Here is a 27,001-nt window from a genome sequence, read left to right on the forward strand (position 1 = left end):
GATTCGATTTCTTGCTATTAACACTTTGACAGCTAAGTATTTTATTTCCGATATAGCCGATCACGTCCCCTGTCCGTGACAGTTTTTTTTTTGTTAGAGACGCTGATCACGTACTGCGTACGTGTGTGAATTTCAATACTGTTTACTTTAAAACAACGGCCTGTAAGCGTGATCCGCGTCATGTCAAAGCTTAGATGAATGTTTTGGCTACACACACAAACGCACTTCAAATACTTGCGGTGTGTGGGGTGCGGGAAACAAAGGATCGCACGAGCCGGGTCGACACTCGACTCTCGCGCGCCAGTTGCCTAAGCGATCGAGACGTGTGACAATTTTTGGCGCGAAATGACTTCGCGACGACGATTTCGTCTGGATTCGGAAAGAGAAACTAGAGATATTATTGACATTTTGCAAAATGATGAGGATTCGGATATTGAGGAGAACACCACGATAATAGAAACTGAAGGTAAGCTATTGATTTACTTGTATTTTTGTAAGATCGTAATTGCTTTTGGTTTTGAATAAGTACCTACATGTTTTGTTTTTCAGAGGCAATAGACGAGTTTAGAGCCGGTCAAGAACAATTAGAAGATAGTGATGAGGACATACCCGAGCAGGAACATACCAGAAGACATACCAAGCACTGATAAGGACAAGGGGGCGGTCAAGGATTAGAAGAACAGGTCTAGTCTTACTGCCCAGATTGCAACGTGCCCTTGTGTTATGACCCGTGCTTCAAAAAATACCACACCAGGAAAGACTACACGTCATAAAATTCGAAAAATGTTGATGTTAGAGTTTTTTTTTTTTTTGAAAACGTGCCTCATTCTAAGTTGATTTTATAATAAAAAAAATACAATTACACATGTTTTTATTATTTTATATAATAATATAAAATATCTTCAATACAATGAAAAAAAAATCACGGCCGCAACTATTATAGTTTTTTTTCTATGAAACTAACAAAATGGTCAAAAAGTGCCGGCGCGCCCAGAATGGTACGCTCATTATGTATGCGGCTAATTAGCATAAAATAAGCGCCACGTACGTCGGACGTGATCCGCTGTCAAAGTGTTAATTTTTTGGTTTTTGTCTTATAATGGTATGTTGTAATTAAGCTTAGTAGATTGTCTGCTCTTTATGATTTTTAATCTGTGGCGTAAATAACACAAGTGAAAATCATAGAAATAACACCAAAAAGCCCTATTTCCACAATTAAATCCTACACAAAATTTACATTGTCACTTTTTAATAAATTGCACACAAAATTTTAAAATTCCGGTCCGATGCATATTCTATACGCGATCTAAATTTTGTTTTTACTTTCGAATATTGTTTAAATTTTAAACTCGTAGATTCGTATCGGATAGAATAGATTTTTTATGCTGCGTTTACACATTCGTGCGAATAGCGAAGCGAATAGTGAACGCATGAAAACGTACTATTCGCCTTGAGTTTCGCGTATCACGTACACACAAAATAAGAACTTATTTACAATATTTTTGTTTAGATTCCAATTCAATAAAATTATGTACCTTTATTTTACATGTTAAAAAATATGTAAATTACAATTTATGAAGTTAAAATTTGTTGCAACATAATATCTTGCTGAATATTAATGTTTGTTCAATATTTCGTGAAACCTTTCATCGAATGTTCGTCGAGTGTGTAAACGCGGCATTACATTTAGAAACGAATAGAACCTGGCAATACTGCACATGACGTCATTCAGTATTTCTTCACTTTTAGCACGTCAGTATTTCAATATAATACAACATTGGAACACGCTGTCCCGAGCGAATTCAGTATTTGCACACGATGGACCATCTTCACATTGGGCAATGTTGGCCCAACAAATGGCCGATGTTTGTCATTACGGCAATTATGAAACATCTACAATGACCAATCATAGACACTTAGGTCTACACCATCGTGATTGCGTATTCGCCCAACGCTGCCCATTGTGAAATGGCCCATAATATATTCGCTTACATAGTTTTCGGTCAACAAGTCTTAGTATTTAGATTAGTTGTATGGAATTTTGGTTTTATTGTTGTTTTTTTAACAAATAAACAATAAAATCAAAATGGCTCTAGGATTTCAGCTTTGGATTTCATTCAAAACTGCGATTGTAGACTTTATTTGTAAGTTATGTCGTCGTGTTTTTTCCCTCTCCGGGTTAGAGCAAACAATCAAAAAATAAATAAAAATACAAAAAAAATTCAAAATAAAAAAATACAAAAAAATGTTTGTAACATACTTTTCATTATTTTTATGTTAAGCAGATTTTAGTATTAGATATAAGTTTTGATTATTTCACATTTGGTATCTTTGTGTATGAATACAGGTTATTTTAATATTCGCATTGTATTTTCTTTTCAATAAATATAATTTCCAATAATAAACCTTATTCCTTTTAATCTATTAATAAATGTTTTAACCCATATGTGTTTTTATTTGTCCCAATTATCCCTTATATTAATAAAAAGCAATTGATTGCTACAAGCATATGAAATACCTTAATATATATAATATATAATATCTAATATTCTATTCTAATATATATTATAAAGGCGAAAGTTTGTAAGTATGGATGTATGGATGTTTGTTACTCTTTCACGTAAAAACTACTGAACCGATTACAATGAAATTTAGCACACATATAGAGGGTAACTTGGATTAACACATAGGATAGTTTTTATCCCGGAAATCCCACGGGAACGGGAACTATGCGGGTTTTCCTCTGCAAACGCGGACGAAGCCGCGGGCGGAAATCTAGTAATATATAAAATAATACCTATTCAAAGTACCTATTATAAATGCGAAAGTTTGTGAGGATGTGGGTGTTTGTTACTCTTTCACGCAAATACTACTGAACCGATTACAGTGAAATTTAGCATATACAGGGTAACTTGGATTAACACATAGGATAGGTTTTATCCCGGAAATCCCACGGGAACTGGAACTATGCGGTTTTTTCTTAAAAAAAGCGGGCGAAGCCGCGGAAAATTTTTTTGCACCACATAAAAATTATGTGTCAGCATTATTAGTTTGAAAATAATGAACGATTTTTATAAAATTGATATGATTTCAAAAGAGCGATTACAGAGTTTCATGTTATTATTTATTTCCGAATCGATTGTAAATATTAATTAAAAGATAATTTGAAATTGATAATACAAAAGCATTTCAATGAAGTCTAGCGAATAAATGTTTAAGTATGAAAATAAATCAAGAATTAATTTTGTCCAAAATGAATGGGACAGGTATACCCACTTAGAGTACAATGAGTTTTGTCTCTTTCTGGATCATGTTAATTCTAATACTTAAAAATATTGAACATTTTCTACAATACTAGTTAGTAAAGGAAATAAGTTTTAAAATAGACTTACAGCAGCTCCTAATGACCTAATCTACAAAGAGGATTCAGGTACTACGAATCTAAGTAAGTATCACTACACATCTAAATAAATAGTCCGAATGTACCTACCTATACTTATTTATCTTTGTGAAACAAACAATACAATATTTCTTATAATAAATATAGTAAAGTTGCTCTTGATCTGAACCGGTGGTATCCAATACCTAAGAATAAGTGCTTGCAAAAGTAGTAGACTACAGGCGCATGTTGAAAAAGTTATGGGTCATTTGAACCACCAGGTGAGTGGTGACCTATCTAGACTAGAACAATATAAGAGCATAAAATAATAAGATTCAGCACTATGCCGTCACTTGTAAGCTGTCCACTTTTTTTTTTTTTATAGTGGGGAAATCTTCCAAAGATACCCACGGCCCCCGGGGAAGGAGCCGTGGGTTATGTCGGATTCTTACCGACTAAAACCCCACTGTGTTCCGTCGAGCCGCTTTAATGAGGGGGCCGCGGGTAGGTATTTGTTAGAATTCTTCCGCAACCCCCTGAGTGCAGATGAGCATTCGAAAGTACAGGTAGAGATTTTTTCCTCTTGTCTCCATGATTTTTGTACGGCGTTGCGGAATAATGGACTAAAAGCAGTATAGAAATAGTATGACACTGATGCCGTACAAAATCAAATGACCAAATTTACCCCGGCAATTGTCGGAAAATAAAAATAAATTCCCACTTAGTGGACCACCATTTTTGTACGGCATCTGTGTCATACTATTTCATTAGTCCTGTAGTCTATCTATATATATATAAAAGAAAGTTGTGTTAGTTACTCCACTTATAACTCAAGAACGGCTGAACCGATTTAGCTGAAAATAGGCAGGGAGGTAGTTTAGAGCCAGGAGAAGGACATAGGATACTAAATATGTACCACGGGCGAAGCCGGGGCGGACCACTAGTAGCTAATAAAATGAATAGATAAACGCTACATTAAAAGTTTCGGATAGGATATTAGGATCCTCCCATCTTGCAATCAGATAACTTAACGGGCTGAGTCAAGTGTTATTTATGGTTCTTAGTTTAACGAAGGTATATTCTAAGTCATCGACCTGTATGTTGTAGGAAACGATTAAACAATACATCGTATCGTTCTGGGTCAGAGATTTCAATTAAATCGAGTGTTGTACGATGGTTATCCTTTTGAATTGATAATTTTAATATAAGATGGATAAGGCAAGGACAGAATATCCGTCTAGATAGAATATTTCTATCTATCTAATAAGTAATAATAATACTTTGTTTTTTACCAATATTAGCATTATCTGTGGCATTATCTACCAACGTTCAAAAAGCTTGCTGAAAGCTCCTTTTTGTAGTTTAGGTACCTTGCATTGCAGTCAGTTAATATAATATACCCATGTAGGTAGTTATCTCTTCAAAAGTTTTCCCTGTTTCGTATAGGGTATCTTGTTTCTAAATTCTCATTCTATTAAAATAATTGACGTTTATTTCAGACCTAGTTTTACGTTTGAAAAATACCTAAGCAATTGACTTACCTAGCTTTTTTAAAATATCAATTACACAGTGCTTAAACTGAATGGTACCGCTTGGGCATACAAAAGTTTAAGACTAGTCGGAGATTTTCCAAATTTATTTTTTTATGTATTTCGAAACAAGATGGAAGATTGGCAGCTTATCACATGTTTCTACGTAGAATACGAGAGCATAGACCATAATCCACCACGCTGAGACAAGTGCAAAGTTTTCCTTCATTGTTTTGAGCAGTGGTGACTGGCGATGCTGAAATGCTGATAAATTGAAAATTCTATTCAGATCGCCTATTCTGAATTTTTTATTTAGTTAGATACCAGTTAGCTCCCGCTGAATGCACTAATAAAAGCACAAATTAAAAGAACGATTAGCTAGGTTTATTATTTGCAAGTATAGATGGCGCTAAATTGTGTTAATTTCTTAAATTGCCGATAGAGGTGAAAAATGTGACGTATTCTTAACATTGGAATTTATTTATGAGTTAGGTACCTATCTAGTTTTACTAAAAATGTGTATCTTCTTTAATAACGTTAGGCATGTCATTGTAAAACATATTCAGGAATTGTTATATCTATACTATCTATACTAATATTATAAAGCTGAAGAGTTTGTTTGTTTGTTTGAACACGCTAATCTCAAGAACTACTGGTCCAATTAGAAAAATTCTTTCGGTGTTAGATAGCCCATTTATCGAGGAAGGCTATAGGCTATATATCATCACGCTAAGACCTACAGGAGCGGAGCCACGCGGGTGAAACCGCGGAGCGCAGCTGGTGGATAATAATTGTACGGCGAGCCGGCTTCGCTTGTTGTAAGTTGGTTTAAAAATAAAATTGAAATAATACAGCAGCATTCTGTGATTCTAGCTTGTAAAGATTATTAAATACCCCTAAAATAATAAGAAGAATATTAAATTGAGTTTATTATCTTCGATAAACACACTAACATTTCCAAATTTCGCTGTGAAATAAAAATAAAAATTAAATAAATAAATTTACACTTGATGTATGCTTCCCTAAATCCTGACACGTTATTATTTTATTAATTTTTGTATGTACTCAGATCGAGATAACGTGATTGCTAACCGCTAATTATCTCAAAAATTAATCGTTAGATTTGTGAGGATAAGCCTTTGAAATGAACTTTAAAATAGTTTCTAGTGGAATTCATTTATTATTTTGATTTCAATATTTTTGTTCAATTGAAGTAAAGTGTAGTCAATTAAGAAATCAAAATTATAATTGTTAACTACTAATTTGACGTATTAAAATTAACATGCAATACAATACAATAATACAATACAAAAAGATTTATTGAGCCAAACAACACAATGATATGACATTCAAGACACCATTAAAAATAAAATACAAAAATAAATAAAAAGATTACAAAATTACAAAAATAAAATAACATGATAACAATCGAAATTACATGAGACATATCAAAATTGCATTGTAGCTACAAAAAGGCCCTGGCTCAGCATAAATGTTGCAGAGGCAAACTCCACAACGCTGGTAATTCTGCCAGATACCCACATGGCTAGTTTGCGCCTCTAAGATAGAAGGAGTATGCAATTAGATAAATAATAATAAGTACATAATATATTCAATAAATATATAATGAATAAGTTATATAATATATATAGGAGATAATATTTTTGGTCAAGTTTATGGGTAGTTTAGTATGTGTTAATTATGAAATGAATAAGCAAGCAATAAGAAATAACAATATAATAGAATATAATTTTGGATACGTATAATAGGTATTGGGTATTGTTGAAGAATATTAAATTACTAATGTTGGAATTTTAGCAGGAACGATTTGTAAGTGCGACGAAAGTTGGACTTACACTTAAGATTTTTTATTGGAGGGGGGATATTATTCCAACATTTCGTCGCGCTATATTTGAATGACCCACGAAAGGCTGAGGTTTTATGCTGCGGAATGGAGAGTTCGTGAGTTCCACTCCTTATTTCACCCCTACTAGCATCTTTACGCCACGACAATTTAGTATAGAGATACCCGGGCTGCTTAGTATGTATTGTATCGAACAAAAGACAGGCCAATAATAACTCTTGCCGACCCTTCATCTTTAAAAAGTTGATGCTGTTTAGGAATGGAGTTACATGTGACCTAGGTGGAATGGTAACGCAGAATCTTGCACAGGAATTCTGGACTCTCTGAATGAGGCGCTGTACTTTTCCTGTTAAGCATGGTCCGTAAACGGGAAGAGCGTAGTTTAGTTTAGAAAGCACAATGCTTTCACACAGCCTTATTCGTAGATCGACACTCAGAAAAGGTCGAATATTATAAAGGACTTTGAGTCGATAAAAACAGCTACTAACTAGGTTAGTAACATGATCTTCAAACCTCAACTGACTGTCGAAATCGATTCCCAAGTTTCGAGCAACAGGAACCCGTTCTAAAGGAATAGAGTCCAGACAAATCCTGATATCTTCTTCGTCCAAGTGGGAGAGCATGCAAAACGAATTGAATGAAATAGGAGATACAGAAAGGTAAAAAATAATTTACATAATATGAATAAATGTTATCATTCCTCATGGTGAAAGTGGTTGCCCTTTGTGCTAGAATAATAAAGCACAAATATTTATAGAATGTAAAGTGTAATTAATGCCTGCAACATATTTTTTTTAAATTGCACAAAACGCGGTATCTTCTTGTGTTCTTCGCTTTAAACGACTTTTACAGGAAGGACAGTTTCAGAGAAAACCAAACTATTAAGTTTTAAGATACCACAAAATATCGTGTGTGTTATGGACTAATAAATATTTTTACTATATACCCTAGTTCAGTATATCCATTTATGAATATCCATACTTTTCCAACGTTATCCTTAAAGACGACTAACGCAAACTTAACAAATAGTACCCAAAGCCGTGAGATTCAGTATTTTATGTTAATTCAGTAAAAATAATTGTTTATGATTCATACAAAGATTTCCTACGTTGTAACTGTTTTATTTTTTATTATATTATTGAAAGACTTGATTAAAATGGCGGGAGGGAGGTCAATGGACTGGTGCTTTTTTTAATCAAAGAGGTTTTATTGTTATACACCCTGAGATTACGTATCTTCAAATTTATAATTAAGTAATACTTATTTAAAAGATATGAAAAACTTATTTAACTTTTAGATAGGTGTATAAGTCTATTGTATTAAACGTAAAAAGTATAATTATGCTTTGGCTATTATTCTTCATAAAAATAACAAGCTATACAATTTTAAAGGGGAAAAGGCCACGACGCAGACCTTCATTATTTGAATGAGATTTTAATTTTAATAAATAGGTAATCGTATTTTGTGTAGTAATAGAAATAAAAGACAGTCTGAGGCAATTTATTCGAATTGAATTAATATAATCAACTAGGTAGGTAACTAATTTTTTACCATAACATGTTCATCCAGTCATATTTTTACGTGTTTTTTGCTGTTTTACATATTGATAACTTTATGAACGAAAAATATTCATATATTAATGTAAGTACCGTACATGCTACATATATTGAAGTATTTGCAGTCATTAATAACTGAGTTAATAAGATATAATTGCAAAAATTAATTGATATCAAAACAATCCATTGTCTATAAAAATAATGAATTAAAGTGTGAAAACTGACCACGAGTCATTCAATTTAACTAAGACAACGATTTCAGCGAACCGAAACGTACACACCCAAGAAGATTTGCGCCACATTATTTGTAAAATCAAAACCGAATGGACGTATTCCTTATCCTTGAAAAAATAAAAAAAGTTCACTGACAGTGCGCAATTTTTGGCGGGAGCTTTGACATTCAGCCAGACATAAGCGGCGGGAAATAAAATCTTTTTTCTCTGTTAAAAAAACTTAATTGCTTTTTTTTATTTAAATTATGTGTTAATAGCCATGTTAGGTGTATCGGTCAAAATGTTTTACGTATTAATTTTATGGCCAGTATTACTCGCGTCGGCTGTATTGACATTGACCATAGACTCTATTTTGGGGACGTCGATTGAAGGTATGTTTTTTTTTATTACTTTTTTTTCAGACTGGCAAAGGAGTTGCATATAAGTTACTATATGGGAGTTGCTGAGAACTTGGCTGAGAACAACGAAGAATGTTGCAGATAACATAATAACTCTTTCTCTTAGTTGTCTACTTTGTAGTGTAAGCATAAACAGAATGTAAAGCTAGTATATGTAAATATTTGACACGTTCTGATTAGCAATTGAATTTTAATGTAATTAGAGATTAAATAATAACTTACGAGATAGGACCAGCCCCCCTAGCCAAGTGGCTTTCTGTTAGCGTAGCGTTCAGTATCTACAGCTTACGTCAATCTCATACATTCATAGTCTATTCTATTAAACGCTACGCTAACAGAAAGCCACTTGGCTAGGGGGGCAGATGTAAAAAATACGTTTATTATTTTAACAGATACTTAGATAAGCAATTCATAAGTTGTGACAGTAGGTAATAGGGCTTAAAGTTGAAAAGTAAACTTATTTTTGAAAAATTCTTTAATTTTTAGATTGATTAATGACTAAATACATCTATAGATACTAATATTATAAAGAGGAAAGGTTTGTAATTATGTATGTATGTATGGTTTTCACGCATAAACTACTGGACCGATTTCCAAAATTCTTTCACCATTAGAGAGCTGCAACTTCACTGAGCAACATAGGCTAGGTTTTATCCAGGAAATCCCACCGGAACGGGAACTATGCGGGTTTTTCTTTGAAAACGCGGGCGAAACCGCTAAGTAGCTTTCAGCGGGCTGAAATCTACTTATCTTCTTCTTCTAATATATAAAAATCAATGCCACTTTTCGTTGTAATTCCATAACTCGAGAACGGCTGAACCGATTTCGATAATTCTTTTTTTATTATATTCCTTGAAGTACGAGGATGGTTCTTATGTAGAGAAAACGTTAATATGTACCACGGGCGAAGCCGGGGCGGACCGCTAGTAAATAAATAATTTTTAAATTGATATTAAAATCTCAATCCTATTTAAAATTTCAACAAGGAAAGAGTGTACCTGGCGAAAAATTATGAAGCTGTCATGCTTAAAATACAAAAAAGAAATAATTTCAATAATTACAATACATATTTGACAAAAAGTTTAATCAGATATTTTGTCCCAAACCAAAACATTCTTTTCGAAGGTGCAATAAATCTTACATAACACGTGTAACGCAATACATCCGCTATTGGATGTCAAGTGACCGTTTTGTACAGAATTGTAGGACAATGGGAAATGACGAAACAAGCTTAAATGCAGTTTGTGTGCAATTTTTGTGCATTTTAAAGTTAGGTACATTAAATGAAGGGAAAAGAAACGTAACATAATATAACTTATATTTCCTTGCTAGCTTTAAAGTGGTGAAAAATCGGTGAAAAATCTCATTTCCATAGATGTAACCTATGTAGCAAATAGCCCGACCGATTAGGGCCCTTCCAGCCTCCTCCACTCAAGCGACAGCCCAAGCCGAGGTTCAAGATCCCCATCAAGGGGGGACGCCCTTGCGCAAGTCGCTACCAGGGTGAACCTTAAGTTTACCCACGCGTCCGCGTTAAAATGTAGAAGCCATTCTGGCTAACATTGAGAGACACAACACAATAAAAAATGTAGCAAATAAAGATAATTTGATTTGATTTAGTCTGTCTATTAAGCTTCCTAACTATTTACAGACACAAAAATGATACCATAAAATCGCTCCGTTGCGAAGTAAAATAAAGTTATGTACCTAGATAAATACATATTTGCAATTTGTAAGGATTTATTTAGTCATTTAATAAGCCGTTTTATTAAACGTATAACCAACGGCCTGAATGTTCAAAAGTTTATTTATGCAATAAAAATACCTTATGAAAAAAAAAATAAGAATATACTAGTGAAGAGGGAAATGTCCAACTAACGAATATCATAACTATTTAATTCTATATGAAGATAAGGATGTATGCTATTGAAATAAAGCCATATAAATACTTTAACTTATATTTTAATTTATTTATTTTTCATAATTTCACAGACTGTTTCGAAAGAATTGCGATCGGCGAACAGTTGCCACCTAGCTCCATCTACCGGAATGTCTCAGAACTAACGACGAAGGAATGCGAACAAATCTGCAAGCAGGACAAACAATGTCAGGCGTATGATTATGGGTAAGTACTTAATAGTCCGAATTATTGATATTAACTACATATTAGAAAACAATAGCAGGTGGTAAATGTTAAAAAATGTTATGACGATTCAAAAGTGCTTATATGTATAAGAAGTCACAACTATAATAAATTGGCATAACTATAAAATTTTAATTTTAAAGTTTTAGACCTCCGCCGCATCTGTCTGTTCGCAATAAACTTAAGACCTACTGCACCGACATTCATTTTATTTAGATATTTAATGTTTTAACATTTGTTCTTTAGCACTAGTTCACTATATTATGCATTATTTTTATATTAAACTGCACAAATATGCGGTTTTATATCGTAATTTTGTTATATTTTCATTATTTTATCTCAATTTATACACAATGCATATAGAAAAGGTGATTAAAACATTGTTCTTATCGCAAGAACGATTAAAATATTTAACTTTTAACTTCCAGTGTCGGTGCCAAAGGCAATTCAACATGCGATCTCAGCAACATGAACGAGAAGCAAATAAAAGAAGACAAACCACTCCATCGCAATCCAGACTACGATGTATACGTTAGAAGAATACAATGCGAGCAATCTCCACCCACACCAATAGACGAAGATTTCCTTGAAAATGGACCGTTAAATCGACCTATGTTTAGACCAGACGAAGATTCAAAGCGACCTCTAGCTGACGAATATGAAGATTCGCGACCAGACAGACGACCGAGTTACAACGACCGACCAGACAGTTTCGACAATCAAAGCCCAGATGACAGACCACCAAGCTATGGACCACATGCGCCAGAAAACATTCCTTATAATGAAAAGCCTGTTCGACCAGGTTACGATTCTCATAGACGACCGCGTCCAAACTTCAGACCAGACCCATACGGAGGACCGAGTGAAGAAACACACGATGCGTATGGACCTAAACCTGAGTACATACCAGAAAAGCCACAATATCAGTACATAATACGACCAAATAGGAAGCCAAAACCTGATAGTTCTTTTAACAGTGGCTATAATCAAGTCAGTGCAAGACCAGAATACGATAGACCCTCCTATAACTATAATAGTCAATACACGAGTGACAGACCCTCCTATAGTTATAATAGTCAATACGCAAGCAATTACGGAGGTCAAGACAATTCCATTCATGTAGAAATATACGATCCACCTAGATATAAGCCAGTAAAGAGACCGTATGAGCAAAGTTCTGTAAGCTATGGTCAAAGTTACGGATACAATCAGTACCAAGCCTCTTCTAATCAATATGGGTATGGACAAGAAAGTTATGTGAAGCCAGAGAGGCCAGTAAACAGTTATGGTTTCAGTACAGAAAAACCTTATCAAAGGCCAAGTTCCAGTCAATATGGTCAAAGTGGGTATGAATCAGGAAATAAGTACGGCTACGGTCAGAGTCAACAATACGGACAATCTAGCCAATATGGTGCAAGTTATGGTAGTAGTCAAAGTGCGTATGGTCAAAATGATAATAAGTACGGTCAAAGTCAGAATCAAAATGGTTACGGACTTTCGCAAACATCAGACAGCCGACCTAGCTTTAGTAGACCGAGCTATGAAAATCAGGGATACACTCAGAGTACTAATAGTCATTCTAGCAATGAAAATAGTTCTGGCTATGGTCATGGATCGCAAAACAACTATGGTTCGAACAGCTATGGCAACGATGGCCAATCGTACGGCCAATCTAATAGACCAACTTCAAGTTATGGCCAATCAAGTCACGATACATCTCTTAACACAGCCTCGTATGGACAACAAAGTCAAAGCAGCTATAACAAATATGACACAAACAAACGACCGTACAACGAACCTGTGTACGATGACAATTCTTTATTCGGCAGTCATCTTGGATACGGCACGCATCATTTATATGATATGTATGGATATAAAAGACCAAGTGAAGATAGACCCTTTAATAATAGACCATATAAACCAAGTCAGGAAACTGCTGTTGTCGGTTACGGAGAAACTAGTTATCAAACAGACAAACCCAACAATAATTATGGATCAAAACCTAGTGATGGTTATAACAAACAAAAACCTAGTTATAGTGTAAATGAAGATAGACCATATAAACCAAGCTATCAGGAAACTGCTGTTACAGGTTACGGAGAAACGAATTATCAAATTGAAAAACCAAACAATAATTACGGATCGAAACCTAGCGATGGTTATAACCAACAAAAACCCAGCTATAGTGAAGGTGGTTATGAAGAAAAACCAAGTTATAGCGGAAACAATTATGGCAGTAAACCTAACGATGGTTATAATAAACCTGGTTATGAAAAACCTAGTTACGGTGAAAGTGGTTATAGCAAACCGAATAGTTACGGCGAAACGAGCTATGAAACAAAACCTAGCGGTTACGGTCAAACATCAAAACCAGCGTACGGAAGCAATCAAGAATCAAGCCAAAGTTACGGTGGTTATGAAGAATCGAAGCCCAGTGGTTATGGCCAATCGAAACCGTCATACTCAGAAGGTTACGGATCGACTACAACTGGTTATGGTTCCACTGGTTACAGACCTGGTTATAACCAATCTATAGACCCGGATAGGCCGGATGTTAGACCGGTTTATGAGTTTGAATATGAAAAGCCAGATGCGCCAAGTTATATTGCTAAACCTGATGGAAACGTCATAACTACTAGACCGGTTTCTGTTGCAGATTCTGTTTCTGCCATACCCGGGTCTAGGTATGGCAGAAACCCGGAATCTGGAATTTCTTATAAGGGTAAGTTATTTTATAGTTTTTTTTAATAATATTTTAGATATTATAATATTTTTTTACAAAAAAGAAGAAAAAGGATCAGGTGATTTTTCTATTTATATTTTTTTTAATAATATAAATATATATGAATAGCCAAAAGATTTTCATCATAAAAAATGAAACGGTATAATATATTGTAATACTAAATATAATAAATAATACTAAATAAATACCCAGCTACAGGGGTTCATTTGCCAAGCCGAGCCCTGGTATAAAAAAAGAAAACGCAAGATCTCAATATCCATTTTACAATATTTTTGTAAATATCTAATTCAATTTAAACTGAAAACTAAACCAAACGTAAGTAATTCTAAAAGAAGTTTTTATAACCAAACCTTTTTAATATTTATAGACACTGGCTGGTACACTATAAAAAAAAAATATAAAGAAAAAAAAAATTGGAACATTTCAAAAAACGGAACATTGTGAATTCATTTGTTTCATAAATTTTCAAGTGTAACAATTGGTTTAATTTTATGAATATTAAAGTTATTGAAATGTAAATTAATGTATTCTATGGAATTATTTATTGAATACAATTTATGTGCTTTAAAAACTCGAGAGTTTCATGTAAGTTATGACAATAATATTAAATAATTCCGGGTTTTAGTTGCTATTATTATGTTGATTAGTAATTATTAATTTTTAATTTATGCTCAATCAAACTCAAAATGTAATCTATAGACTATGTAGGTACTACGTCGTAATAATACCTCAATGTTTATAGATTAAATTTTCCCGCGCTTTACACATTTGACATAAGTTGTTTCACATAGCCGCGTATAATTTTGAATTGTTAATCCAAATCCGTTACCGCTCAAATCCTTTGTTTTATTATAATAAAAGTAATAATTATATTATCATCACAATGGATCAGTCTGGCTTGCCAGTTAATGACCTTAGTTGGCAAGGCATCATGATCGAATGTCATATTTTTAATAAACTATCTGTGCCCCGCGGTTTTACTTGCGAGCCCGCAAAAGCAAGTATTTCTAGACATAATGTGTTAGTCTACGGTTATTCTGGTACATAAGCTACATCAATGCTAAGTATTATCAAAATTCGATGTTTAGTTTTATAGCATTCAAATGCTTTATAAATTAGATTTTTTTAAGGAATAGAAACAAATCGATCACGAGGCGGGATTCGGACCCGCGTCTTTCGCCTTACCGGTATCATCATCAAAATTATTTCAGTTTTCGCGTGACAGAATAACAAACATACTTCCGTACGTTCTTACAAACTGTCGCGTTTATAATATTAGAAAGATTGGAATGAAAGATGTTTTTATTCTCGCTGCAGGGATACAAGCTGGCCAAAATGATGTTCTGTGGAGCATATGAAAAATTACTCGCTTCCTTAGCTCGCATCTGTCAACTCAAACTCAAACTCAAACTCAAACATTCATTTATTCAATTAGACTACTATTTAGTAGCACTTTCGAATCGTCATTACATAAGTATTTTAACATTTACCACCGATTCGGAAAGCAGTATCTATGGAGAAGAATCGGCAAGAAACTCCATAGTTGCTCTTTTAGCTGTCAGAAATATATTTGTATTCCGCCTTATATTCCGCATATCTAACTATCTACATATTTAATATTATCGAAAAACCTTCCGCATTTCTATTTGTAGTTACACTAATTTTATGTACAGTTACAATAGATTTTGAATTATTACAATTCACAAAATATAAGGTTGTTATAACAACTTATAGCTGTCTTTTTTACCATATTACATACTAGCGGTCCGCGTCCGCTTCGGCCGCGGCCCCCGGCTTCACCCGTGGTACATATTTCGCAATAAAAGGTAGCCTATGTTCTTTTTCAGGGTCTAAAGATTGTCTGTGCTAAATTTCATCAAAATCGGCTGAGAGATTTAAGTGGGAAAGCGTAACAGACAGGCAGACAGATAGACAGACAGAGTTACTTTCGCATTTATAATATTGTAGGGATGAAACTATTTAAAATATTTTCTTCTTTTTCCCGCCATAACTGACATGTAAATAAATGTTCATTTGACCACGTTATACGGCCATAAGCCAACAATAGACAAGGACAGATATAAGTGGCCACAATATGATATAACGTTAACAATAAGTTTCGTACACAAAAAGATTAAAGATATTAGATTGTAATCTTTTACTTGAGGCGCAAGTTGAGGAAAGGGCGATTTTTAATAAATATTTTCAAGTCTTAGTTCGAAGGTAACAATATAAAATAACCAAGCTTGTAAAACAGATGTTTGAAGTGAAACTTGTTTAGGCGCGTTGAGAGTAAAATTTCCAGGTCGCGTCATGGAAATACCGTCACGTCATGGAGTAAGGCGACGGTTTCGGTATCTTTGAATCTTGCCAAAGAAGTTTCACTTCTGACACGTGTGCTCGGCACACACCTTTTTTATACACAAATCTGTACAAAATAACAGATTGTTATGCGTAAGTTTTATCGTAATTTCTGATTAATTTTTAACCTAATTACAAATTGATTATAAGAAATTCAACATTTTAAATGTTGATAATGTTTCCAATGATTCATAAGGAATGCTTGCAAGTTTGCGATAAAGTCGTATTCGCCTAAAATCTACTTTATATACCACACAAAGCATCTTAGCAATTTATGTATAGGCTCAGGGCAAATTGCTTAGACCTTCCATTATGCACAATGCTAGAAAAACATAAGTGGGATTCAGTTTCATGGTGTGATTTTACATTTTTTGCTCGGTTCTTTAGTTTAAACATAGCATATTTAGTGAAAATATTTGAGGCGAAAGAATGTGTTTGGGAAAGAGCAAAAAGTGTTGGACCTATATTACTGAAAGATCAATTAAAGAGCAATCAATGTAGAAGTGTTCGAAAGTCATTTATATGTTTATTGAAGTGAAACTTCGGGGTTGGAAAAAAATTTAGTGTAACATTTTTTCGTTACGCGTGACATTTTTCCGTTAAGCGCCATCTTTTTCTTATCCCTACCACGCGTGATTCGACGTATTTCTGTAAAGTTGCATATAGTAAATTATTTTTTGAAAAATAAGGTCATAAAGAAGTTTCACTTTTTTTTTTATTTATGTTTCATTCATGTCGGATTCGTAAAATTTTATGCTGTTATGATTTTTATATATTGTGACGATTAGAGAAAGATTTCATCCTTAAACTAACGATCGATGCAATAAAAATAGGGTATAATTTTAACAAATATGGCACTCTCATATTCTCTCATATATGCTCCGCGCTCCTGTTGGTCTTAGCGTTATATACACAGGTTATATAGCCTATAGCCTTCCTCGATAAATGGGCTATCTAACACCGAAATAATTTTTCAAATCGGACCAGTAGTTCCTGGGATTAGCGCGTTCAAACAAACAAACAAACTGGGCAGCTTTATAATATTAGTATGTATAGATTTTAACAAGTAGAACTGGAAAAATAAGTATGGCACTCTCATCCTTCAGACCTAAAAAAAATTATTACGTTAACCGTTAATACGTGTTTTTTTTAATCTATAAATTGTAGAGGACGGTCCATTGGGCAATAATGCTAAAGTATACAAATAAATAATATTTTAACATATTTTTGTAAGTTCCTTACATCTTCATTGGGCGGGCGGTTTCAAGTTCCAGACAATTTTCCTTACTTTATCCTTTTTAATATTTAATATTCAAATACTCTATCTTCTAAATAAAGTAAAATAAAACGTGTTTCTGTCAATTAATATTCGTATAACACATACAATGGTCGGATACATGAGGTTTTTGCATCGTCAAAATTTTTAGAGACAATAGCATGGCGCGCGTGTTATCTCTTGTAATCAGGTGTGAGTTGGTTTTGTGTGGATATGCCTGGTTATATTGTTTTGAAGTATTATGAATATTACGATAAAAAGGTAATATGAGGCATAAACAGATGTAGAGATTGATAGTTAAATCGATAATTTATAAATATCAATCTATAAAGAATAGAAAAAAATCAATCACGAGGCGGGACACGAACCCGCATCCTTTCGCGCCATTCCGGGGCAGATGCCTGACCAACTCGGCCTCTCAAGACCCGCCAGAGCGATCGAATTTATTCTATTCTTTCAGTTCTAATTATTTAGTTATTATCGATATAATAAATGTGTATGATTAATTTCTGTTTACAGTTTTAGAAAAGAAAAAGATTCGCAATGTTATCGCAATATAAATAAATGAAGTTTCTAAAAATTCTTATTAAAATAGTTAATTGAAATTTTGAGCTTTAGTTATGTATTTTCACGGATAATTTTGAAGAACTCCACCAATTTCAATGCTAATATAGCTCATTTATAAATGTTTGACGAAGCAAGGAGACTGTTCATAAGAACTACCTTAAACTGCGTTAATACAAATACGTTTTCACCAACAAAAATATAATAAAAAGGCACATCCACACAAATCCAACACGTATAATGCACCGGCATATAAGCCTATGCGATACAACGAATCTGTTCAGTCGCTCTTATGTATTGTAACATTTGACCTACATCGCATTATTATTATAAAAAAATACTTCTATTAACGAAACAAACTAAGTCACAAAATGTACGGGACAGAATAGTATAGACATGCAAACAATGTACACAAAAATAAGTTAAAATTAAGTGTTTTAAAGGAAATAAGTGCTTGAAGTGTTAGTGTAGTAACATGTCAAATTTGTGCAATAAAAATGAATGTATGTGTGGTGTTTTTTGTCTGTCTGTTCGCTACTGTGATTGGATCTCGCGTTATTCTTGTGGAGAATGCACCAAGTATGTGTTTTTTTATTATATTGTTGCAGAAGAGATAATATAGCTTAGGATACTTATGTATAAGACTCTTGTTTATTTTGGATTTTTTTACTAATGAATATTTTCTTTTAAATTGTAACTAATAGTTTTTAACAGAGAAAATCTAATGTGTCTCATGCCAAAGTGTCTTTACGAATTGTTGAGATTAGTATTTTAGAAGCAATTTTATTAAATTGGATAAGTTGATTAAGTTTTGGTGACGGGTTTTTGGAAGCATTCGATAAGATTTGATATGTCATATGATTGAAATAAAGTTTAGCATTATCACAAAGTACCCAATTACACAAGCCCCCAAAGACATTTTCGCGTATAAAAGAAAACGATATGTAAAGAATTGCCCTGACCAATTCTTTACATATCGTTTTCTTTTACCATCTTAGACCTTAGACCATCCTTAGACAAACGTACGTAACGCCATGGAATAGAAACTGCTAACGCTAATTATTGACATAAGCTCATGACATTTTGGTAATGGTTCGATCACACTACCAACGACGCAGACGACCACGACCAAAGTTCCAATCTTGCCGAAATTTGTTCAAAATCAATATTAAAATCTCCCGTCATTCTGGTACTCAGGAATAAAAAAATTCGAGGTCAATTAATAAAAAGAAATAGGGTTTTTTGCGATTTTCGCCGAGACGGTAAGTTTATCATACAATCACCTGAACCAAAATTGTATATAATCTAATTATCTATAAAAAAGGTTAAATACATTTTTTTCTAGGAGCCACCGTTTCTATGAAAAACCTGTTTGTTTATCCATTGATCTCAAAATTTTTTTTTCCAAACACCAATACGACAGGAAATTCTTAAATTTCATTTTTAATTGTGTTTTGCACAATTTTATTTAATTGCGACTGGATGAAAATTTTGTTCGTGGTCGTCGTTGTCGTTGGTAGGGTGACCGAATCCTTATGCAAAACATCATACGCTTATGTCAATTTCTATCGATAGCGTATTCTATTCCTTGGCGTTTTGCCGTTTGGCTAAGGCCCCAGATATAATTTTTAAAAGTAATTTGAAATTTGAAATTATACTAACAACGAGTAGCAAAAAGCACGGAATTCTAATAACATATCAATCAATCTTTGACACCTTGCTGATTTCTAATTAAAGTTGTTGAAAATAAAAAATAAATGAAGTTGCCGTAAATATAGCTATAAAATTAGTAGTACATTTATCATAATAGGTATCCATACTAATATCACACTAAGCTTACACAGGTTTAAGTTTCCCCAAATATATAAACTGTGTTATTTTAATACTTTTTCAATAAAGATTTTCATTTTCATCACTATGTAAATACGTGGAAATAACTTAATACTATATCTATACTTACTAATAATATTATAAAGAGGAAAGGTTTGTAATTATGTATGTATGTATTATAGTTTTCACGCATAAACTACTGGACCGATTTTGATGAAATTTGGCACAGACAATCTTTAGACCCTGATAAAGAACATAGGCTACCTTTTATTGCGAAATATTTACCACGGGCGAAGCCGGGGCGGACCGCTAGTGCATATTAAATTAATAAACTTTTATAGGTTGTACATAAGTCGCCGTACACATAGTTATAAAAAACAAGACATATTATACAAAACAAAAAAAATGAATTTGAATAATTGACCGTAGAGATGCGCTTTCATTAAGATGCCATAATATTATGTTTTGTTACGTTATTTATTAGCCGACCTTTTTCTCATTTTTGTGTTAAAAAGTTCTTGAAACCCCGCTTCCTGGCCCTAAACAATAAAACAGACTCGTCAAACTCTTTTTTTATAAAAATAAGTTAATACCTCACATGTTGATATCTCTATGGAAAATGCATTCTAAAAACAAAAATGATCAAATCTATACTAATATTATAAAGCTGAAGAGTTTGTTTGTTTGAATGCGTTAATCTCGGGAACTACTGGTCCGATTTGAAAAATTATTTCGGTGTTAGATAGCCCATTTATCGAGGAAGGTTATAGGCTATATCATCACGTTTAGACCAACAGAAGCGGAGTACTGCGGGTAAAACCGCGGAGAACAGCTAGTGTGCAATAAAAATGTAACAAATTTTAATACGGGTTACTTATATAAGGGTTGATTTTTCCACATCTAAAAGTTAAACTATAAATATTTATAGTATCATCAAAACAAGCAATACAATATTTATTCTTAACATATGTCGACCCTTTTCAACCGACTTCAAAAAAAGGCGGAGGTTATCAATTCGGCCGGTATGTTTTTTTTTATGTATGTACACCGATTACTCCGAGGTTTCTGAACCGATTTACGTGATTCTTTTTTTGTTCGACGCGGGATGGTGTCGAATTGGTCCCATAAAAATTTTATTCGGATAGGCCCAGTAGTTTTTATTTTATGAGCATTTTTGTCTGTAAATGTTGCAAGAGCAAGTTTGAAGTCGGTTGTTTTTAACGCAGTTATCACTTGTTAAAAGTCCTTAAATCTAATTTTAAGATTACTTTATAAGACTGCTATGTATGATTGTTAAACTATACTACTACTTTGTATTAAAACGCTAAAGTTTATAGAAACGATAAAATTAAGATGTTTAAATTACTACCCTTACACTCATAACGGCTTATCGGATCTAGATGATATTTGACATAGAGATAAATTGTGGTCTGAATTAGCACATCGGTTTTCTGTTGAAGTTTTGGGTCGAAGCCGCATTTTTTAAATGAAATAAATGAAAAAAAAAAGAAATGAAATAAATTTATTTGTCCTTTTTATGTTTTACAATAATTAATGTACGACAGTGGGTCCCAAACTAAGTGAAATACTTGTGTCTTGGGACCCTGAGGTGCGCTTCTTGGTTATATACATATGTTATGGACAGTAGAAAGTTAACAAGTAGGTAAATAAATCATTTATTTTTTACACCATTATAAATTAAGCGTTTTTCAGGAGCCTGTGTTCACACTATATTACACTTTTACAATTATTATAGTGTATAGGTACGAATTCATGCAGCTAGTACATATTTAATTTGATTATTTTCCTGTTTACGATAAAAAAAAAATATTTTTAAGCTATTGCATAGCTTCTATCGCGGGCCTTGAGCGCGGGGACCGAATCGAGAAATTCCGTAACGAAAAACCTCACGCTCCCCACTCGGGCGGAGGTGTGGCTTGAAGGCATGCTATGCAATCGCTTTACCGCGGCAGTCCCCGAGTGCCACACGTCTTTTTTATTATTATTTCACTAGAAAGCTACATTATTACTGTTAAAAAGAAGCGATGTATTTTAGCTGGGTCTATCCTTCAAAGCCAAATTAAACTACTACTAGTACATACATAAAAATAATTACGTATATAATATATTATATTCTCTTATAAAAGGTTCTTACAAAGAGGAAATAAATGAGTCAGTGGGTCATTTTTTATACCGTAATTAATGACCCATTTGCAACTATTATAAGTTTTTGTGTGCCGTCAGGATACAGTAAATCAAAGTCATTTTGGGTTGGGATGATGTCATCTTTATTATGTAGCATCAAATAGTTGGAATTTACATAGAAGTAGAGTTTTGAAAATGACTCATTACCTCTAAAATTCCATATCAATACATATAATAAAATTGTAGAAAAGTGATGTCTGTACAATGAAAATATTTAAAAAAAAAATAGCAGGTGTTATTATTATATCGATCCTGAACCCAAAACTGTAGTTAAAAAAATTTTTGTCTGTTTGTCTGTTTGTCGGTTTGTCTGTTTGTCTGTATGTTTGAACACGCTAATCTCAGAAACGGCTTATCCGATTTAGATGCGGTTTTCACTAATATATTGTGGTAAGCTTCATTTAACATTTAGTGTTTATTTCATGTCAATCGGTTCATAAATAAAAAAGTTATGACCATTTAAGTAATCACAGCGAACATTTACTAAGGCATTCTATACATGAATTACTTTATTACGTAAATTATACGCTAAAGTTATTCCTTGACATGTCCAGATGATCATATCGAAAGTCCCCAAGCGTGGGGGGGGTGGTTATGCTGAGGGGGTAGTAGGGGGGTCAAAGGACCTTTATTTAGATTTTTGCTCATAAGTCTAAAACCTGCACAAATAGCATTATGGTTACTTCTAGGTAAATTTTCTATATAAAAGGTCTTTGAAATTATGTCGTAGGTATTATATTTTTAACCCCCGACGCAAAAAGAGGGGTGTTATGTCCGCTATGTGTGTTTACATGTCTGTCTGTGCCACCGTAGCTCGCTAACGGGTAATACGAATGAGATGCGTTTTTTTTGTTACATTAGTTGTTTATTATATATAGGGGTAAGTGGGAATGAAAAAAACGAATGTTGTCGGTTATACCCAAGTGATATATCAAATGAAAATAGACGACATGTCAGAAACAATTAGTCAAATTTTATCAAAATCGGTTCATCCATTTATTTGATATAGGGGTAAAAGTGGGAATAAATAAATAAATATCAAATATACTCAATGACCTGACGTGAGAAGAATAATGAGGCATATTTAATCAAAATCGGTTCATCCATTTATTATATAGAGGGGTAAAAGTGGGAATGAAAAAAACGAATGTTGTCTGTTATACCCAAGTGATATATCAAATGAAAAAAGACGACCTGTCGGAAACAATAAGTCAAATTTTTTCAAAATCGGTTCATCCATTTACTATAATATAGAGGGGTAAAAGTGGGAATGAAAAAAACGAATGCTGTCTGTTATACCCAAGTGATATATCAAATGAAAAAAGACGACCTGTCAGAAACAATAAGTCAAATTTTATCAAAATCGGTTCATCCATTTATTTGATATAGGGGTTAAAGTGGGAATAAATAATCGAATGTGGTCAAAATATAATATATACTCAAGCGGCATTACAAATGACGTGTGAATTACAATTAGTCATGTTTTATCAAAATCGGTTAATCTTTTTATTACATATAGGGCACCTTAGGGGTGATAGTGGGGATAAATAATCCAAATGTATACTGATATGTATAATGGAGTACCAAACGAAAGGATACATGTACATATATAGGTATGATTAGACATGGTTAAGATCAAAATCGGTTCTGCCATTTACTAGGGGTGAAAGGGAAAAGTTGAAAGTCTGTGAAAGTAGAAGGATATGGGAGCGGGAGAATAACCACATCCTGGAAATTTTGAACTCTTCTGTACCTAAGTTTTATAGCTCAGTTTAGTAATAAATTTTACTAACAGTTCTTTTGTGTTATTATTTATTTTATTTCTTAACTGTTACATAATAATCTGTAAGTACCTACTTATAATTTAGTTGTATATGATAGTACGTGTTTCAAGACGTGTTTACTCAATAATTGTGTGTTAAGTAGTAACTACTATGCAGTCACTATTCCACGCGGACGAAGTCGCGGGCACAGCTAGTACATAATAATATCTTTTAACATTTTCATTTTAATTAAATAATAGATCTGAAGGACAACTATTTTTTTTATTTATATAATTAAGTACCTTATATATACAACTAACAACCTCATTAACTCCTTCAACAGTAAAGTTGATTATAAAATCTTACAAATTTGTCTTTCATCTTAATTTTTAATCAATGAAAAGTTAAACCCAATAATTTAAGTTATAATTCTTATTTACATTTGCTCTTCATTTGGACAGTAGAGTGGATCATCTACCTTAGCCCTTCATCGTTCTAATAATAATGCTGATGTTTCAATACTCTTGAACCAATTTCCAATCAAAGAAGTTTCTAATATATTTTTCGTGTATTTCAGCGTGTTTTCGCCGTGTACTAGCAGGTCGGAGAGCTCTACGAAGTCACGTGAGAAGGGTAGTTGATTGCGAACGCCTGGAGGACTGTAGACGGGAATGCGCTACCGAGAGGCGATTTCATTGCGAGAGCTTTAACTATAGGTAATTATTTATTTATGTATGGTAGTTAATGTATTGCATGTGTGTAATGTGATTGGAGTATTCATTTTTCATTGATGTAAATAATGTAAAGTTGTGGACCTAATGTAGTGCCTTGGGGTATTCCTATATTGGACAAGCAAGGATTTCATGAAGTAGTATTATTAGAGACAATATAAGAGCTGAAGTAAAACCTGATAATGTGACTTGGAAAAGAAAATAGCCTACAAACAACAAAACGAATAAATTTTGTACAGTCGGGTTATAATTATTTGAAAAGTTGGTAAAAAGACGTCCATAAACGATGACATAACGTTATATTATTGTGTTCATTAAAAAATTTACTCTTCATCATCAGGTTTTTGAATCTAGGGTATCTTTTCATTATTATCTTAATTTAAGAGTTCTAAATACTCAAACTAAAAGGTAATTTGGTTTAAAAAAAGGTTTGACTGACCGGTTGGCTTAGTTGGTAGTGGCCCTGCCTTCCAAGACAGAGATCGTGGGTTCGATTCCCACCCGGGGCAAATATTTGTGTGATGAACATAGATGTTTGCTCTGTGTCTGGGTGTTAATTATCTATATAAATATTTATTTAAAAATTATATAATTATGTATATTTATCAGCCATCTGGTTTCCATAAAAAAGCGAAAGCTTAGTATGGGATCAGATTGTGCCGTGTGTGAAAAAAAAACATCATTACCTCCTCTTACATCGCTACAAGATCTCACAAACACCATGAAATGAGCCATTAAAGCAAAAAAGAACCTTGTTCATGCTACAGAATGTACTAATATTAACATTTATGAAGTAATGCTCTCACGTCATGTTCACACGATTGTTCATGTTTCCTAGTTCGCATTTTTGGTGACCACGTATTGTTATTAAAATTTTAAACCTCAAGGTCTGTAGACCGAATCATTTTGGTTGATGTATGTTTGTATGAATGCGGATTTGATATTGGTTGGTATTTGTTTCTAATAGGTTTGGAATAATCAAGAATTGTAGTAGTTAGTTAAAAAATGATTGTACAAATTTTATTGTCGTTTAAATTTTAATTTCCTTATTCCTCTGTAGTTTAAAAAAATAGATTGTATCGTACGAATATTTGTAAGTTCCTAGTTCAATCCAGTAAAAAACTCACCTTAAATGTTCAAAGAATAGGACTTATTGACACTAGGAATTATTAGGATGAATGTTTATTTTTGATAGTTTAAAAATTATTTGACCTATTTAAGAAATCTGTATCTTACTAGTAACTATTTATCTACTATCAGAATGCAAACACTAAAAGAATTTAAACTGTTATATCTGAACAGATAGATCCCACAGACAGATATATCTCTGACATGGTAATTTTGAATTTGAATATTATAAACTAGTTTCCGCCCGCGACTCCGTCCGCGCGGATGTCGGTCTTTGCGTGGATGGTTTATTTCTCCATTTTGAGTAAGTCGGACAATGACATCTTATAAATATCTATTGGACCCAAATACGGCTAGGTCTATAATAATACGCAACGTGTGTTCGCGGTACCTACTACAGAACAACGTCTATGGATAACTTAAAATTGAGATTTTTTTTTCTACGTATTTTTCCAGGATAAAAAGTATCCTATTTTACGCCCAGGATAATAAGGTATAATTATACCAAGTTTCATTGAAATCGAACCGGTAGTTTTCACGTGATGTCTTCACATACAGACAGACAGACAGTCAGACAGACAGACAAAAATTTTTTTAATCACATATTTGGGTTTGGTATCGATCCAGTAACACCCCCTGCTAGTTATTTTTTCAATATTTTCAATGTACAAAATTGACCCTTCTACAGATTTATTATATGTATAGATGTTAACACATAGCGCTTTAAGTTTATAGTACTCTATCTGTAGCTCTACAAAGTTCCATATCTATTCTGTTTTACCCAGTTGCGGATTTTATAAATAGAGTGTATCCGTCTCTCAAAATGTATAATTTTGTCATTTATAAATTTATAATACAACATAAACCGTCTGTAATAGACGTACAGGCCAACGACGACGACGAATACAACTCACTGTCTGAAAAGCTTTGTATGACCATGTAAATTATTTAAAAAAAGCTACGATGCGCCAAATTTAGGGTGTAATAATACTTGCGAACTATTTTTATACCTACCGAATACACAACAATCATTAAAATCGTTCCACCCATATCAGAGGTGTTTGATGAAAATCACATATCATCAGAATTTCTACAGATGCATAAATTAATTGGCATGTCTTAATAACAGGGCAGCGAACTAAGATATCGAATCATAGAACTATGTAAATGCAATACAAAAATCTTCTGTCCTTGTACATCTAAATCCACTATTTTTACTCCAACGTACTACGTTAATAAATAATTAAGCTATTAATTACCACCAGTTCGACCTCGGGTCAGCGCAATCAGCACGGAAT

General features: G+C 33.3%; 1 protein-coding gene and 1 long non-coding RNA gene across 2 annotated transcripts in view; both read left to right on the forward strand.

Annotated features, from left to right (window-relative positions):
• The first annotated feature begins 23 nt into the window (after positions 1-23).
• LOC123704000 lies at positions 24-2,444 on the forward strand. The gene is made up of 2 exons (XR_006753076.1): positions 24-466; positions 550-2,444. It is a non-coding gene; the product is annotated as an uncharacterized LOC123704000 (long non-coding RNA).
• A 6,384-nt stretch (positions 2,445-8,828) lies between these two features.
• Positions 8,829-27,001, forward strand: part of LOC123703934 — a 30,998-nt gene continuing 12,825 nt past the window's right edge. Inside the window, exons 1-5 of the mRNA XM_045652144.1 lie at positions 8,829-8,932; positions 10,952-11,084; positions 11,531-13,824; positions 18,503-18,625; positions 24,422-24,560. Coding sequence (XP_045508100.1) covers positions 8,842-8,932; positions 10,952-11,084; positions 11,531-13,824; positions 18,503-18,625; positions 24,422-24,560 — 2,780 coding nt within the window. The 5' untranslated portion in view covers positions 8,829-8,841. The remainder of the gene's footprint in view (positions 8,933-10,951; positions 11,085-11,530; positions 13,825-18,502; positions 18,626-24,421; positions 24,561-27,001) is intronic.

This window comes from Colias croceus, chromosome 28 (genome assembly GCF_905220415.1).
Source record: "Colias croceus chromosome 28, ilColCroc2.1".
In the NCBI taxonomy this organism is placed as follows: domain Eukaryota; kingdom Metazoa; phylum Arthropoda; class Insecta; order Lepidoptera; family Pieridae; genus Colias; species Colias croceus.